Source organism: Onychomys torridus, chromosome 4 (genome assembly GCF_903995425.1).
Source record: "Onychomys torridus chromosome 4, mOncTor1.1, whole genome shotgun sequence".
In the NCBI taxonomy this organism is placed as follows: domain Eukaryota; kingdom Metazoa; phylum Chordata; class Mammalia; order Rodentia; family Cricetidae; genus Onychomys; species Onychomys torridus.
The window spans coordinates 68,364,064-68,382,155 of NC_050446.1; the positions used below are offsets into that span (position 1 = coordinate 68,364,064).

Consider the following 18,092-nt stretch of genomic DNA (forward strand, 5'->3'; position numbering starts at 1 on the left):
CTGCCTAGCATGTGTGAAGTTCACTCTCCAGCACTGTGAAAACAGCAGAAAGATTCTAAAGAAAACTACGATTAAAGATGTTGGATAACATTTCAAAGTTAGAACATTTCACACATGTTCACAGTTGGATGTTTGTTTTCTTTACAAACTACACAAAACACAGAGAATAGGGCAGATAGCATTTGCATCTGACTATATACAAATCTTTTTATTTCTAAAGATTTATTTGTTTATTATGTATACAGTGTTCTGTCTGCATGTGTCCTTGCAGGCCAGAAGAGGGCGCCAGATCTCATTACAGATGGTTGTGAGCCACCATGTGGTTGCTGGGAATTGAACTCAGGGCTTCCGGAAAAGCAGGCAATGCTCTTAACCACTGAGCCACCTTAGCCCCTGACTATATACAAATCTTAGACTTTGGAGACACTGAGTTTAGAGTACTTATTTTGGAGCTATTGTTTCTTCTTTCAAAACTGAAGTCAGGTCATTTACTTGTAAGCTCTAGTTGTTAGCACATTAAATTTAATAAAATATATTTTATGCTTGATTTGAACACAGTATATGGCTCTGTTTGCTTATTTAATAAAGGGGTGGGTGTGTGTGTGTGAAACTGGGACGATGCTCTTCTACCAGTAGGGCACGGTGATCTGAATCCAGACTCCCAGTCTTGTATTGACCTGACCCTACTTACCTTCCTCCTGCCCCCTCCAGAGCTGTGCGGGTCCTGGTGGTAGAAGAATGCAAAGTGGTGGGCAGTGTGTTGGGTAGTACTGGGCTCTTTTCACTCACGCTGGTAGCTCTGGTAGCGGGAGGCGCTAGGCCAGGTACTGGAGAGAAAAGAAGATTGGAATGGGCTGCTAGAAACCAAATATGGTTCAAGAGTAGCAGCCAGAAGCCTTGACAGAATCTTTCAGATTTCCTAACCCTAGGTACTTTCATTTATGGCTATAAATTTTTAAAAAAAGGACTTGGATTTAGTATTAGCGATTCTAGATAAAATCACTTAGGAATAGAGATGATCTGATGATCTCTAACAAAACATCAGTAGTCCAGATGTTCTAATAAGTGCCAGAGGCCAGACAAAGCCCGGCATGAGCATTACAAAGCCCAATTATCCAGCTCATTTACATTATACCTCTAGGATGCTACCTAAAAGGACAGAGTAGAGGCTGCCATCCCCCTCCCTTTCCAAGGGCCCCGATGCTCCAAGAGGCTCCTCTAGAGACTCACCAAGGGAACAGGGCTGACTGTCGGGCTCATCAGGACAGGCACACACAAAGTCAGAGGCTCTGGCAAAGCAGAGGTGGGTACAGCCACCATTGTTCACACCACAGGCATTGGTCCCTGGAGGCAAAGCGTATGTGTCTGGTCTGAGACAGAATAGGGTCTCCCAGTCTCACCCTTCTCAAAAGGGAGGAGATCCAGGGCTCTCCCACTCCCAGGACAATAGAGCAGGAGGGAGATGATCACAAGGTTTTCTTGTGGCCCTAATTATGTTAGCCACTCACAGTCCTTGGGATGACCAGAGCCAGTCCCACTGATTGTGAGGGAAGGGGCTCAGTTCCCAGGGGCCCACCTGTCTGCCGCTGAGGGGACACCACGATGATGTCCATGAGTCCCTCCACATTGGCCAGCACTGTCTCCTTATTGCGGCCCGAGTACTTGTCGACACGCTGGATGGACTTGGTCTGCCAGTCTGTCCAGTAGATCCACCTGTCCTGCTACTCAATAAAGAACCCAAAAGAAGAAGTATTCAGAAATTGGACCCCGGTGCCATTTCTGTGTGTCAATGTGTGCTCTCCCTCCGCTGAAATGCCTTCTGTCTCTGACCCCAGATCGATTCTGTGTCCTCCCAGACATTCAGGAAGTCACTCCAAATTCATGAGTACACTCTCCCCTCTACTTCCACATGGAGTTTGGACACTCAGCAGTAAATTGTGTTTCTGTCTGCTCCACACTACTCAGTTTTGTCTGTTTGATTGATTGTTTATCTGCTTTGTTTTTGTTTATTGAGGCAGCGGCTCATGTAGCTGAGAATGGCTTTGAACTCCTAAGCTCCCTGCCTCCACCTCCCAAGTGTGATAGGAATGATAGGCACACCCCACCAGGCCTAGCTATGTTTTGTTTTTTTGAGACTGATCCCAGATTAGTCTGAGCGGGCCCAGGCAGGCCTCACACTGAAGAACCTCTTGCTGCCAGGAGGTGGTGGCGCACGCCTTTAATCCCAGCACCCAGGAGGCAGAGGCAGGCGGATCTCTGTGAGTTTGAGGCCAGCCTGGTCTACAGAGTGAGTTCCAGGACAGCCAGAGCTACACAGAGAAACCCTGTATCGAAAAACAAGCAGGTAAACACATGAACAAACAAAGAACCCTTGCCTCTTCCTCCCAAGTGCTAGAGTTAGAGCCATACATCTCAGGCCCAGTCCAATTCATTTCTTCAAGGACAGGAATGTGCTTGGTTTATCTGAGTCTGTAGCACCTATGCTCAGTCCTCAGTCAAATGAATGAACAGCTCACTACCCAGCAAACAGGAATCCAGAGCTTCTTTTCAGCCTGGGCTGTTTTGGTCTTTGTGTTCAGAGCCCTGACTCCAATCTGCTTATTTCTGTGGACAGTTTCCTGACCATGCATTGCTGGTAAGATTCTCAGCCAAGGGTGAAAGGGGAAATGAAAGCATTATTATTCTCTTTCTCCTTGGTGGTAGAATGTTAGAGATTCTGGAGGACACTTGTAGTTGAGAAAATATATTCAGGATTAGCCTGTCATCAGGTAAACCTGACGATACACAACACAGGGCTGGGCATGTAGCTCTGTGGCAGAGTGCTACAGGTTCAATCCCTGGCATCAAAAAGAAACAATGCCAGTGTGGGGCTGGAGAGATGGCTCAGAGGTTAAGAGCACTGGCGGCTCTTCCAGAGGTCCTGAGTTCAATCCCCAGCAACCATATGGTGGCTCATGGTGGATCTGGTGCCCCCTTCTGGCCTGCAAGGACACATACAGGAAGAACACTGCGCACATAAACAAAGAAATCTTAAGAAAGAAGGAAAGAATACAGAGTGGATGATGTTTGTCAAGTAAACAGAATACGAGTGTCTGAGAATCTGCTTAGACTCAGTCTTCCTTATTCTATCCCAAGTTATCTTTTTCCCCCTTTTTTTGAGACAGGGTCTCATATAGCCCAGACTAGCCTCGAACTAGCTGTGTAGCTGAGGATGACCTTGAACTCCTAATCCCCCTGCCTCCACCTCCTAACAGCTGGGGAATTACAACCATATGCTACCACATAGTTCTCTCAGGATAATCTACTGTGTTGAACTTCCCCAAAATGATGACTAAGAGTAACTGAAATGGTTACATTCGATGGTTAATCTTTTTTTGAGACGGGTCTTATTATGTATCCCCTTCTAGCATGGCCTTGAACTCACAGAGATCCATCTGCCCCCGTAAGCCACCTCACATGATTTGATGGTTAATTCTTGATTGTCAAGTTGAGGAGATTTAGAATCACTGTGGAAACAAACTTCAGGGGCTGTCCCTGAGGTTTCTAGGTAAGTTAATTAAGGTGGGAAGACTCAGTCTAAACGTGGGTGGGCTGGAGTCCTAGCCTGACTAAAAAGGAGACCGGTGGCTGGGCACAGCGCCCATCAGTGTCCGTCTCCTGACTGCAGACACAGTGACCAGCTAGCCGCCTCCCGCTCCTGCCACCAGGGCTCCTCTGATCGGATGGCCCCTTGGACTGTGAGCTGAAATGAACCTTTCCTCCCTTCCATTGCCAGGTGACTTGTCGAAGTGACCACTGTGACTAATAGAATGCATTTAGTGTTTACTGTGCGCCGGGCCCTGTGCACACCTGCTGCATACTTTAGGAGGATGTTATGACTTAACTACTTTGTTTGTAGGCGACTACAACCTACAGAGGTTCTGTGTCTTGTTCAAAGTTATCCAGTTATTTACTCAGGTTAGTTAGCTCTCTCCTGAGCCAGTACCTGTGTGAGGGCAAAGGGGTGGGACACATGGCTGACCAAGACCTGCCGCAGCTTCCCACTGAGGTCAGCACTCTCGATCCGATCCAGATGGGCATCTACCCAGTAGATCCTGCAAAGAAAAGGAGAAGGGTAGCAGATGCATGCAGGGGTCATAAGGGCTCTCTGTTCCTTCCTGAGCTGGACTGACAGGTGCTATGCACAGTCAGGAAACACCCCTTCCCTATGAGTCCCAACTGAAAAAAGAGGTGTAGTTCCCAAGCAGGGAGGCCAGAGCTGCTCAGCAGAGACATGGAGACTCCAGCCATCTTAGAGGAACCACCCTCAGCCTTTCCTCTGGCAATTTGATCACCCTTCGGGTCCTATCCAGAAATCTAAGCCCAAATTTTTACAAATGGTCTTCCGAAAGAGAGCTCCGGCCATGTGGCCCTAAGCAAGGTTAAAAGAAGAGGGTACCCTACCAACTCCCCAGGTGGCCTTAGTTCATTTCCTCTGTGGGCAGGAAGGAGAAGCCACCCCCCTCTGGCCTTCTCATTTTCACATTTGTTTTTGTTTGTTGTTGTTGTTGTTTTTAATCTAGAGAAGGAGGTGCCATTCCAGAACCTGTTGCTTCCTCAGGTAAGCAACAGATCTAAGAACCAGCCCCTAAATGGATGTGGAAAATAGGGCACACTCTGTCTACTAACACTTGTAAATCCAGGTCCTCAAACACTTGTAAACTGAGGAGACCAAACCCCACAGAGGGCCCAGGGCTGGATTCAACAACTCCTGAGCTAAGACTGTATTATCTCATTCTTCTCATGGTTTCCTCTTCCCTGTCTACCGAGGAGCTCTCCACCTTTTCTTTTCCCCATGTCAATCTCTGTCCTCTCCTTGACCCACGACATTTCCAGGTGACTGGGGACAGGATTCTCACCTGCGGGTATCATAGTCCAAGGTAAGGCCATTGGGCCAGCCTAGGTCTGTGTTGATGAGGACCTTCCGCTCAGAACCATCCAGGTTTGCCCGTTCGATCTTGGCAATGTGGCCCCAGTCTGTCCAGAAGAGGTACCTAAGACACAGTAGTGCCATTGTCACAGAGCATGGGGAGATGGTGCCAAGAGGTTGACAGAACAGAGTGGACACACCGGTCCATTAATTGGTAAGCACTATCTAGGAGGTTCTCTCTACCAGACCCTTCCAGCCTGGATCTCTTTCCTGCTAGACATGAACTTACCCCTTTCTGGGGAAGACAGCAATGGCCCGGGGCTCGTCTAGACTGTTGTTGATTAGCACTTTGCGACAGGAACCGTCTAGCCGAGACGCTTCGATGGTATTTCGGCCTGTATCTGTCCAATACAGGTTTCTGGCAACCCAGTCCACTGCCAGGCCGTCAGTGGTCTTCAGCCCATGCCCAATGACAGTCTCCATGTTGCTGCCATTCAGGTCAGCTCGCCTTGGGAGACAATACAGGATTGTGTGAGTAACCAGACTAACCAGAAATAATACCCTGGAACTCCTCATAAGCTCCATAGACAGGGATAAAATAATGTTCCTCAGCACGCAGCATGGAGAATGAATGAGAGAGTGAATTCTTAGAGTGTTTCCTTCAAATTGGAAGTAGTAAAGGGTTTGAATGCATGTTTTACCATAAGACAAATAGATAATATATTCATTTGTGAATGTATCTTTGTGAGGACACAAGGATTGCTACCTGGGTGATTATGAGACAAGTACATTGAGGCTGGGAGTGTAGCTCAGTGGCATAGCACTGGTCTTGGGTTCAGTCTTTAGCACAAAGCAGAATAAAGATAGAAAGGAGCCAAGTGGTGGTGGTGGTGGTGGTGCACACCTTTAATCCCAGCACTCAGGAGGCAGAGCCAGGTGGATCTCTGTGAGTTCAAGGCCAGTCTGGTCTACAGAACAAGTTCCAGGACAGGCTCCACAAGCTATAGAGAAACTCTGTCTTGAAAAAAAACAAAAAAAACAAAAAACAAAACAAACAAACAAACAAAAAAACACAAAAAGAAAGAAAGAAAGAAAGAAAGAAAGAAAGAAGTGTGGCGTGCTGTGAAGTGGTCAGGACTACAACTCTGTTTCTACACTGCCAAGGCATCTAGTTTAGTTAGTTGTCAACAGAGAGCACAACCTCACACCTGACTGTTCAGAAGCAGGTCTGTGTCCCCTGCTGGTTCCAGTGCCAGTCATACCTGATAACATCCAGGAACACGTCTGTGTAGTAGACCTTCCCATCCACACTGTCGTAGTCCAGGGAGATGACGTTGTTGAGCCCAGGAACAGGAACGTGCACATCTGTGTGGTCCTCGGTGTCCAGCGAGATACGGCGAATGGAGCCTCGGCTAGAGAAGAGCAGGTAGGTCTCTGGAGAGGGGTCACAGGTCTTCCCGTCCCCCTTCAGCTGGATGCCAGTGGGGCAGGCACAGGAGAAACCGGAAGGCCGAGGTAAGCAGAGGTGGGAACAGCCGCCATTTCTCAAGCCACACTTATTAAAACCTGGTGAGAGAGGAGCATCGCGCTTTCATGCCCAGCCAGGGAGGTGGGCAGACTCTCTCATAAAGGACCTAGTTTCTTATGACTGACTGTTCACCACTATTAGTGACAAGATTCAGTGTTAGACAATGTGTGAGGTAGAGCAAGTATCTCTGAGAATTCTGGAGGTAGCAGCGTCAGAGACTTGTGGTATGGTCATACCTAGAGGGCAAAAAGACTTAGCCTGGAAGTGGGACTTAGGAAGTCCCTCTGATTGGAAGTAATTCTGTGCCCTGGCTGTATCCTGTTTGCCATAGCCCCAGAAATCCAGAGGCTCTGGCTCAAAGCCCCAGGGGTCTTCTCACCCAGTGGCTGTGCCCGGTCAATAGCTTGGATGTCCATGAGGCCTGGCAGGTTGGACCTCACCAAGATGACATTACTGCCAGTATTCTTGTCAGCCCGGTGGATGCTACGGGTCTGCCAGTCGGTCCAGTAGATATAGGAGTCGAGCAGAGTGAGGCCATATGGGTGCTGTACTGGTGACACCAATGTATGCCGATTGGCACCATTCAGGTCGGCTGCCTCAATTCTCTGTGGAGGAGATTGTGGAGAGGTGGCTATTAGTCCACCTGGAGCCTTCGCTGAAGAACCTGGACAGATCTTCCATCTTCCCAGGCTCCCGGGAAGCAGTGACAGGGCTCTCACCTCAGTGTGGGCATCAGCCCAGAGCAGTTGGGAGCTGGCCTTGTCCACAGTCAGCCCATTGGGCCATCCTAGGTTGTTGTTGATGAGCACAGTCCGATCTGAACCATCCATTCCAGACCGTTCTAACTTGGCATTCTCCCCCCAGTCTGTCCAGTACATGAACCTGATTGAGGAAGTAAAGCAGCTGGTTATTCCAACAGCTCCTGGATACTGTGAACACCGGCAGTACGTCAAACATGCTGTGAGTTCCTGCAATACGCCAGACACTTCCCATGCATTAGCTCACTTTGCAAGGGTGGGTGACAAGTTATGTGTTCTTATTGTCACCCTTGCTTGACAAGGGAGAAAGTGGATAAGGATCAGAAAGTTCAAACACTAGATCCCCAGTGAGGAAGCTAATACACACATGAAAGAATCTAAATCTTGTTCTTTGAACATGTGCACCTGTGTATGCCGGTGCATGCACATGTGTGTGCATGTGAGGCTGGAGGCTGGAGGTGGACGATCCTCAGTCAATTTCTACCTTTTTTTTTTTTTTTTTTTTTTAGATAAGATCTTTCACTGAACCTGTAGCTCACTGACTGGCCAGCAAGCTCTAGGGGTCTTCCTGTCGGCCTCCCCAGTACTGGGATCATAGGCACATATCACTGTACCTGGCTTTTTATGTGGGTACTGGGATTCCACACTCAGGTCTTCATGCTCGTGTGGCGAGCACTTTCCTACCTGACGCATCTCCCCAGCCCTTGATTCCTGTCTTCTGATGGCAAGGATCATGCTTTAAAGCTGTACACTACGCTGATACAATAAAGAAGCTGCAAGGGAGTGGAACAATCCTGGGTCAGGGGTCAGTCTACAGTGACCTCCAGGGCTCACAGCGCTCCTGTAACGCGTTGTCCACTGTGCACCTAGACCTATCCGGGGTCTCAGCTAAGTGTAGTCCACTCAGCTATCCAGAGTGATAAAGCCAGCTCTCACCCCATTTCGTGGTATAGTACAATGGCCCGGGGACTGTCAAGGTTCTGCCACACCAACACTTTCCGCATAGACCCATCCAGGTTGCCAACTTCAATCCGGTTCGTCCCCGTGTCTGTCCAGTACACTTTCCGGCCGATGGCATCCACTGCAAGTCCATCTGTGGTCTGCAGACCTACAGGACATCAGAAGAACACACTGACCCCTGCCCTCAGGCAGATGGGGTAGTCCCCTGCTCTTTAGCCAGACAGGTGGCCCTTGGGTGGAGGGGAAAGCTCACCTGTGGTGATGATGTCCTCATGTTGTGAGCCATCCAAGCTGGCACGGCTGATCCTGTGCAGCGTGCTGTCAGACCAGTACACTTTTCCTGAGAGGGAAAGCTTGACTCAACCCCAGGCCCTGCCTGCCCACAGTGGCACCCACACCGGATCCAGAGCCCGAGACATCAGGGCATAGCAAAGACTGCTATCATCCCAAATCAGTGGAAGGGGAGGAAGGTCATAGCAGGACAGCTCTTGGCAAAGACAGACAGCAGACGGCACAGGTGAGAGAGAAAGGACAATGACAGCTTTTGATCGGGCACAGGAATGCAGATGGGAAGGAGAGTCACACAGACCTTCCAGGGCGTCCACTCCAATGGCAATGGTATTCTTCATGGTCATGTTGATTGGGACTACCACATCAGCAAAGTAAGGGATATCCAAGGAGACCATGCGCACATCGATCCTCCTGGCGAAGATGAGGAAGCTGTTCATGCCTGCCCAGGTGGAGAGAGGAGGAGGGAGGACATCACTCTAGGAGAGCCACCGAGAGGACTGGAGGCAGGCAAACTGAAGCCCAGAGTCTGATGCTATTGGTCTGGTTGTGTGATCCTAGGCAAATTACTAAAATTACTTAAGCCTCAGTTTTCTGTTCTATATAATGGGGATAATAACAGGATGACTATGAGAATTAAAAGAAATAATGTACATACATAAAGCACTGAGCACTAGGCTTCATTCATACACATAAATGGCACTTCCTTTTGGGGGTAGGAGAGCTTGAAAAGGGTCTCATATGGCCTAGGCTGGCCTTGGCCTCATTGTGTAGATGAAGAGCGTCTTCAACTCCTGATTCTCCCAGGATTACAGGCGTTTATCACCTCTTCATTTATACTATGGAAGGAGGGCTGGCAAGATGACTTAGTGGGTGAAGGTGCTTGCCACCAGGCCTGATGACCTGAGTTCAGTCCCCAGGACCCATATGGTGAGAGGAGAAAACAGGCTATCTTAAGTTATCCTCTGGTTCCACATACATACACGCAACATTAAGCGTGAGTGTAATAAAGAACAGGATTGTAGCAGCAGCCCTCTTTGAAAGACCCTTTTATCACAAAGCTTAAGAAAAGAAGAGAAAGGGCCCAGAAGCTGCATTCACAAGCTAAGAGGCAGTCAGATTCTTCAGGAGGTTAGAGTTCAAACACAGTCTACTGCACAGTATCTTCCAGGAGAAACCTTGACCCCCAACGTCTGAGTAGCCAGGCCCTACTTCTGAGACACTCAGACAAAAGCTGTCACAAGAGACAGGACACATAGGTCCTGTGCTCACAAAAGTGGCACATCTTTTACCAAGTCTGTGCAGAAAGTGAAGAGTCTTCTTCTTCTTCTGTTTTTTTTTAAGTTCAGAGGTTTTTTTTGTTTTTTTTTTTTAAGATTCATTCATTTATTCATTCATTTATTAATTATACAGAAGAGGGCGCCAGATCTCATTACAGATGGTTGTGAGCCACCATGTGGATGCTGGGAATTGAACTCAGGACCTTTGGAAGAGCAGTTGGTGCTCTTAACCTCTGAGCCATCTTTCCAGCCCGAGTCTCCTTCTAAAGGAACCATACTATAACTTTGCGGCAGCTGAAATTGTTGAGACAGGACAGTCCTTCTCACGAGCAAGAAGACCGTAAGGAACAATAGAACCTGGCCTCCATTTTCTCAAAGCTCCCGCTCTGTCCTCTAAGCTTCTGGGAGAAGTGACACTCACAGATTCTCAGACCATGTTGGAGGACTCTTGCGGAGGAGGGACAACCCCGTCTCCACCCAAACAGGCGGTGCTTCGCTCACCTGGGGAACATGTCTTGCCATCAGTCATCAGGTTGATGCCTGTGGGGCAGGTACAGCTGAAACGGCTTGGGTTGGGGGACCGGAGACACAAGTGGCTGCAGCCACCGTTCTCCACAGCACAGGGCGTCATCACTGCAGAAGAGGGAACTGTCACTGTAGAGGCTAGGGCATGCGAAGGCGGAGGGAGAAGCTAGCAGCTGCTGATGGCTGCTCACCTGGAGGCCTCTGGCGGTGGAAGACATGGATGTCCATGAGGTTTTCCAGGTTCTCCTGTAGCGTCTCCCGGTCTAACCCGGTCAGCCGGTCAGCGCTTTGTATACTTTTGGTCTGCCAGTCGGTCCAATAGATGCGCTGTCCATATAGAGTCAGCCCAAAAGGGTGGGGCAGCTGACTTCCAATCAGCACCTGGCAGGCCCCAACAGTGGTATCACTCAACAGTACAGGGAGCAAGCAAGAGCTCAGAAATGTGCAACTTCTTGTGTGACCTTGACCTCGAGCCCGCCTCTCTTAGCTGGTGTCTGCCAGCATGTGTTAGCACCTACCTGAGCGCTGTGTGATTACTGTAATGTCACTTACATATTGCCAATGTGTCTTGGCTCCAATCACACAAGGAAAATTAGCAACTTTACAATGGACACCACCTTGACCGAGCAAGCAAAATAGATATCATAATATCTTATAAAAGAAAGGGACTTTTCCTTTTTGAAAATGGAAAGACTGGTTGGCAAGATGGCTCAGTGGGTAAAGGTGCTTGTCACCCACCAACGTGGCGACCTGAGGTGGGAGGAGAGAACCCTGTCAATTGTCATCTGCCCCCCACACGTGCTCTACCAGCACACACACTAAAGAAATGGTTTTATGGGCTGGGGATTTAGCTCAGTGGTAGAGCGCTTACCTAGCAAGTGCAAGGCCCTGGGTTCGAGCCTCAGCTCAAAAAAAAAAAAAGAAATGGTTTTATTTTAAATAGCAAGGTTAAGAAAGTCCGAGGAGGTAACCAGATTATAGGGTAAAGATCTGGGCTTGTTGATACAGGCCTGCAGTCCCAGAACCGAGGAGGCTGAGGCAGGAAGCCTGCCCAAGTTTGAGGCCTGCTTGGGCTACAGAGCAAGGCCCTCAGAGAGGGAGGCGGGGGGGGTCACTAAATGCAATGGGTTATTCTGGATTAGATATTGGAGTAAACTGAAGAAAGTGTTATGAAATCAAACAGTGTGGACTATACAGTAATGTGCCAAATTATTTTAATTATATTAAATGTATTTACTATTTACTATTATAAATAAATGTATGTGTATGATATCTATGGGTACACTCCACAGTGCCAGTGTGAAATCAGAGGACAACCTCATGTGTGTGTCTTTGTCTCCCACTAGGGTCTCTTCGTTGTTCTTCTGCTGTAAACGCCAAGAGAGCTGGTTTACAAGCTTCTGGGGTTCTCGTCTCTGCCTCCCGTCTCGCTGTGGGAGCCCCAGGAGAACAGATACTTGTGTTACTCTGTACGTTTTTTATGTAGGCATCAGGATTTGAACTCAGGTCCTCATATTCATATGGCCCATGCTCTTACCTACTGTGTCATCTCCAAAGTTTTACCACATGAGGTTCTTGTTCTTAAGACATATGCACTGGAATATTTTGGAATTAATGCAAGATGTCTCCAATTTAATCTCAGATGATTCAGAAAAATAATTGTGTGTGTGTTTTTTTACATTTGTGTATATGTGTATGTGTGTGGAGAGAAAGAGGGAGGGAAGGAGGAAGGGAGGGAGGGAGAACAGTGGCAAAATATTATTCCTTATACTCTTGCCAATTTTTCTGAAAGTTAGAAATTATAACAAAATAAACAATGGCAAAGGAGAGGCAGCAGCCATCGGTCCAGCGTGGTTGATTATTGTTAGTTGCAAAGGCTATTAGGAGTGTGTGTGTGTGTGTGTGTGTGTGTGTGTGTGTGTGTGTGTGTGTGTGTGCGTGCATGCGCACCTAGCCACAATCCACTCTAATTCCTAGTTTGCTTGAATAATCAGCCAGCAGCCCTGTGTCCCCTGCAGTTACAGCCTTAGAGAGACAGCATCTATCCCATGCTGGGCCCATCACCTCTGGTCCCCCTAGCTCCTGTCAGCTGGCAGCCAGAGAACGCTGTCCTGGAGGCGTCCAGAGCATGAGAAGATGCTCCAGTGCATCTTTACCTTCCTCTGGCTGCCATCCAGCCCGGCGAATTCAATAGTCTTCATGCCGGCATCAGCCCAGTACAGCCGCTGGGACCCGTAGTCAATAGCTAATCCGTTAGGCCATGTCAGGTTAGACGAGATGATGACTTGGCGTCTGGAGGCGTCCATGCCAGCTCGTTCAATCTTGGGACTTGCACCCCAGTCAGTCCAATACATGTACCTGGGTATAAGCAAGGGGGTTCTTAGACTTCCAGTTGGTACCCAGTGGGGGCTTCTGTGTGCTTTACTGGTAGACTGTTTCTTAGCATTTCAGTTCACAGCTTGGAAAAAAATACCAGTGAGGATGCAGAGTCCCCAAAGAGTTTTAGGAGCTCTGCCTCCTATAGTTATCCCAGCTTCCTGTTTATTGTCCAGCCCAAGCCTGGACTCAGCTGTCCCTGAAGGCCTTAGATCTCCAGTCACTATCAAAGGTACTTGAGAGTCTTGATAGGGGGGAGGCCAAGGCTTAAAGAGTATCTAGCAGAGGAGGCCACCTTGGGAGTGACGAAAGAGGGGACCGAGACCGAACCCCGCACGTGCCACCACACCCAGCAAAAAAGTCTTCTTGACCCCATGTATTAAATGGTTATGGCACCTAAGTTTAATAAAATTCCATGTAACTATAAAGAAGAGCAAGGCAGGACTATGTACTCAAACAAGGAGTGTATTCAAGATATACAGCAAACCGAAGAAAGAAACCATTCCAAAGCAGATTTATTTTTGGTGGGGGGGTTGGTTTGGTTTGGTTATTGAGACAAGATCTCCTACAGCCCAGGCTGGTCTTGAAGACCCTCTTGCTTCTACCTCCCAATGATAGGATTACAGGTGCTTACCTGGCTCCAAAACAGTATGTCATTTTTATAAGGTCAAATCTGCCACCACCACCATTATTTGTAGGCATTTAGAGCAAAATATATTTTGGAAAGACATACCCTAAACTGTTCACAATGATTATGCTGGGAGTTAAGAATTTCACTCCCTACAAATTTAATACTCTTTAATAATGAAATTACTTTTATAAGGAAACAACAACAACAAAAAGCTTTTTTTTTTTTTTCCCAAGACAGGGTTTCTCTGTGTAGCTTTGTGCCTTTCCTGGAACTCGCTTGGTAGCCCAGGATGGCCTCGAACTCAGAGATCTGCCTGGCTCTGCCTCCCGAGTGCTGGGATTAATTAAAGGCGTGCGTCACCACCGCCTGGCTCCAGACTCCCTTCTCATACCCAGTTCTTCGGGGAAGTCAGGGCTCAAAAGGGACAGTCCATACCCGCCCATGGGCTCTACCACGATGTCCCGAGGACGGTCAAGGTTCTCCCAGATGAGCACTGTCCTCATGCTACCGTCTGTGTTCGCCACTTCAATTCGGTCTGTACCTACCAAGGAATAAGGGGGGAAAGACTTTTAGCCTTGTTCATGCCTTCTCCCCGACCCCTGCCTAGCACAGAGCTTTGTATGCAGTAAGTGCTCAGCAAAGGTTTTGTGGTGAATATGCAGTGGATATTTAGGGACAGAAACTAAGAAATTCAAGGAAGCAATTAGTTTCTCTCCTAAGACTGCACAACTTTCTAAACCTAGGAAACCCAGTCTGTCTCATGATTCAAGGCAAGGATTCTCAAATCTCAGTGTACATAAAAATGAGAAGAGCTGGTTAAAATACAGATTCCCGAGGCTGGAGTGATGTCTCAGGGGTTACGAGTGCCTGCTGCTCTTGCAGAGGACCCAGGTTCAATTCCCAGCACCCACATTAGGTGGCTCACAACTGCCTGTAACTCCAGTTCCAGGGGATCTGACACTCTCTTCTGGCCTCCATGGGCACCTGTACACATATGATATATATGCATACACTCAGGCACGCGCATACACATGAAGAAATACATCTTTTAAGATTCTTGCAATTAATTCATCAAGATTCTGAGTAAGTCTGGGGTCCAGGATCTGAATTTCTCACAACTTCCCAGAACATGCTGATGCTCTTGTTCCAGAAACCCCATTTTGAGAAGCACTGGTTTAAAGGTATTCATTTTGTCTCCAAGTCCCCACCAAGATTCATAGAAACATGCCTGTTTTATCCAGACATTAATGGAAAAACCACAGGTCATAAACTCCTCATCCAAAATGCCTCACAGCACAGAAGAAGTTGCAATTTGGATACTAAGTGCTAAAGACTCATATGTACACTCAGAAGATGCCGGACAGCCAGGCCACAGCTCCCTGAACATACCTGCATCTGTCCAGTAGAGCTTGTTCGTGACCCAATCAATTGCCAGGCCAGCGGGGCTTTCCAAACTGGTATCCACTACCACCTGGGCAGGAAGCAAAGCTGCATCATCTCATCCACTGCACTCCCACCCCAGCTCTGGAGCCCAAACTCCAACTGCAAGGAACGGAAACGCATCCCCTCCCAGAGGGTCTGGGTCCACGCTGGGCCCTACCTCCTGTCCTGTTCCATCCCACTTGGCCCTGCTGATGGCATCAGTGCTGACATCGGTCCAGTACACGTGGTCATCCCGGGAGTCCCAGTCCAGGGCCACAGCACTGCGCACGTCAGCCAGTGGGATGACATCGTCGGACAGGTCCTCTGTGTCGAAGCTGATCCGACGGATGTCCATCCTTCGGGCAAAAAGCAGGAACTTGTCAAGACCTGATCAAAGGCCGAGAGGGGTCTCCTTTTAATGCTCTAAATCCAGTAACAGTGACAGACACAGATGCTCACCTGTGTGACACCTGGTTCAATCACACTTCCTGGGACCTGCTGCCCTTTGCCCCCTACTCTTCACACTGCAGGTTGCCCTGAAGCACAGCACAGCTCATCCTGGTGGAATCAGACCAGGAGTCCAAGGGAACAGATTGTACCCACTGTTTAAGTGTCCATCAGCTTTATTGGAATCATTCTCTCCTCTGACTTCTCTTGACCATTTCTAGTGCATGGCTGGGCCACTGCCAACTCCCAGCCTACTTCTGAGACTTTTATTCTATTCCAGGTCTTCTGCTTTTTTGTTTCCTTGAGACAGGGTCTTACTCTATAGCCTAGACTTTTCTCACAGTCTCAATCCTCCTGCCTCAGCCTCCTACATGCTGGAATTATAGACATGCTACCTGGCTGGAGTTTCCGCTTTTATTGTATTGTCTAGAATGGTTTCTTCCTTTTGCTGTCTCTTCACAGTTGAAGCTGTTGATGACTGCTCACTAAGTTCCTCTCCTGCCAGGCACTGAGCTTTGTGCTTAGAAAAGCTGAGTGCCTCAGAGAGACACAGTGCAATTTTACTCGGCCATAAAGAAAAATAAAATTGTGAACCTTGCAGTAAAACGGATGGACCTGGAAAGTATTACATTATTAAGTGAAGTGACCCGTACTCAAAAGGATTCTCTCCCATACGTGGATCCTAACTGTTAATGTTCGTATGTACGTATAGGTGGGTGTGAAAGTGGGCATCGTCTATGAAATCAGATCAATCACAAAAAGTGGGGGATGCTGGTGAGAAAGGGAGGGCGAAAGGGCTGATAACCCCAGAGCAGAAAGGAGACCAGGAGAAGGAGAGAGGTGTGTGTGTGTGTGTGCGCGTACAGGAGCGTGGGGGAGAAGAGGGAAGGAGAAACAAAGCTGATTTTGTTTGCTACATGCCATAATAAAACCCATTTCTCCGTACGCTAATGAGAAAGAAAAAGACAAGCTCAGTGCCTCACACCAGTGCTCTGTGGCACACGTTATTCTCTCTCCTGTGTTCAGATGAGCATCTGAGGCTAACAGAGACCAGGCAACATGCCCAGTATCCAATGGCTGTGTACCAGAACTGGGACTCAGTTCCTTACCAGCCTGGTCCACAGAGGGAGCTCTGACCACTGCTCTACACAGCAGCTTTTCCATCCTCTGGGCCTCTTCTGGCTTATCTAAATACTTTCCAGTACAATTAGCCTTTGTATGTGCAGGGAATTGGTTCTAAGACCCCTGCAGATACTCAATTCACACAAACTTCAGACCTTTATCTAAAATAGGGTAGTATTTTCATATAACATCCTGTGCACATCCTATATAATCTAAATAATCTCTGGATTGCTTGTAATCTATATCTATATATCTAATGCAATATATTTGTTTATTTGATACTGGGGGCTCAATATGCAATGTAACGCCCATTTACATAGTTGTTATACTGTATCCTTCCTTTTTAGAAATATGTGCAGGCCTTTTATTAAATTTAATTTTTATTTCATATGTAGGAGTGTTTTGCCTGCATGCCTATATGTTGCCATGTATGTGTCTAGTGCCCTTGGAGGCCAGAGAATGTCATCAGATTCCCTGGAACCATAGTTACAGGCAGTTGTGAGCAACCACGGGGGCTGGGAACTGAACCTAGGTCCTCTGAAAGAGCAGCCAGTGCTCTTAACTGCTGGGCCGTCTCTCCAGCTCCTACAGTGTATTCTTTAGAGAATAATGACCAAGCCAGTTGATACAGGGCCGACAGGATGGCTCACTTGCCACCACACCTAATGATCTGAGTTCCATCCCTGCGGCCCACACAGTAGAAGAGACCTAACTCACAAGTTGTCCTCAGACCTCATGCGCACACCAGAACATGGACACAAACATATAAATGGTGGTGCATCTTCAGTACAGAGTTTTAGAATTTCCATCCACAGACATGAAAATCTAACTATGTGTTTCTCTACTCAGAAAGGCACTTTCTGCCTAACTCCACCAAATCCCTCTTTCGAGCTTTGGCAAATCTTCGGTTTGGGAGGAAGTGCCTGGAATCATCTTGCTAATCATCTCACTAAAGTAACAGGAGCAGCCGGGCACAACAGAATGTGCGGGAAAGCAGGTGGTGGTGCACATCTTTAATCCCAGCACTCGGGAGCAGAGGCAGGGGGATCTCTGTGAGTTTGAGGCCAGCCTGGTCTACAGAGCGAGTTCCAGGACAGCCAGGACTACACAGAGAAACCCTGTCTCAAAAAAACAACAAAACAAAACAAAACCACTCCCCCCCCCCCCCAAAAAAAAAGAAAAGAAAAAAAAAAGAATGTACAGGGAAAACACAATGTATAAAACTGGTTTCCAGTACGTATTTGAATGAAACCTCTGAATGTTTTCCCTAATCACTCTCTGGAAAGGGTCCCGAGACTCTGATTTTTGCCTGAGTGTATGTCTCTGTGTGTGTGAAATTGTATGTGAATATGTGTGTGAACATGCATGCATGTGGAAGTTGGGCATGTCCTTTTACAGCTCTTCACCTTACTTATTTATTTATTTTTTATCTTGAGACAAGGTCTCTCTCATTGAACCCAAACCTTACCAATTGGCCAGATTTGGTGGCTTGTGAGCTTCGGGGATCTGCCTATCTCTCCCCGACCCCCAGCTCTGGGGTTACAGACAACACCACCACACCTGGCTTTTACATGGGTGCTTGGGATTTGAACTCAGGACCTCATGCTTACATGGCAGGCACTTCACCAACTGAGCCATCTCCCCAGCTCCAACTATTTGATTTTAGGGATTTAAGAAAGCCAGTGGATCCCACAGCAGTGATGATACAAAAGGAATTGTCCCTGGTCCCTTGCTGGTCATGCCGTATGCCTGATCAACTCCTCTCTGGACTAAAGGTGGAAAGGGTGGAAACCATTGTCCTGCTTCCTAGGGGAACTGGACCTTCTTCCTGCCTAGACAGAAGGCA

At 47.9% G+C, this 18,092-nt stretch overlaps 1 protein-coding gene across 2 annotated transcripts in view; it reads right to left on the reverse strand.

Moving 5' to 3' along the window:
• The window catches only part of Lrp4 (LDL receptor related protein 4), a 50,707-nt gene that overhangs the window by 9,996 nt on the left and 22,619 nt on the right, over positions 1–18,092 (reverse strand). For both annotated transcript variants that reach the window (XM_036183429.1, XM_036183430.1), the window contains exons 17-34: positions 14,856–15,064; positions 14,645–14,726; positions 13,691–13,796; positions 12,405–12,606; positions 10,440–10,629; positions 10,225–10,356; positions 8,745–8,885; positions 8,409–8,495; positions 8,132–8,303; positions 7,157–7,319; positions 6,817–7,042; positions 6,172–6,475; positions 5,199–5,417; positions 4,899–5,033; positions 3,986–4,094; positions 1,577–1,721; positions 1,231–1,344; positions 692–827 (exon numbers count right to left, since the gene is read on the reverse strand). In XM_036183429.1, coding sequence (XP_036039322.1) covers positions 692–827; positions 1,231–1,344; positions 1,577–1,721; positions 3,986–4,094; positions 4,899–5,033; positions 5,199–5,417; positions 6,172–6,475; positions 6,817–7,042; positions 7,157–7,319; positions 8,132–8,303; positions 8,409–8,495; positions 8,745–8,885; positions 10,225–10,356; positions 10,440–10,629; positions 12,405–12,606; positions 13,691–13,796; positions 14,645–14,726; positions 14,856–15,064 — 2,872 coding nt within the window. The remainder of the gene's footprint in view (positions 1–691; positions 828–1,230; positions 1,345–1,576; positions 1,722–3,985; positions 4,095–4,898; positions 5,034–5,198; positions 5,418–6,171; positions 6,476–6,816; positions 7,043–7,156; positions 7,320–8,131; positions 8,304–8,408; positions 8,496–8,744; positions 8,886–10,224; positions 10,357–10,439; positions 10,630–12,404; positions 12,607–13,690; positions 13,797–14,644; positions 14,727–14,855; positions 15,065–18,092) is intronic.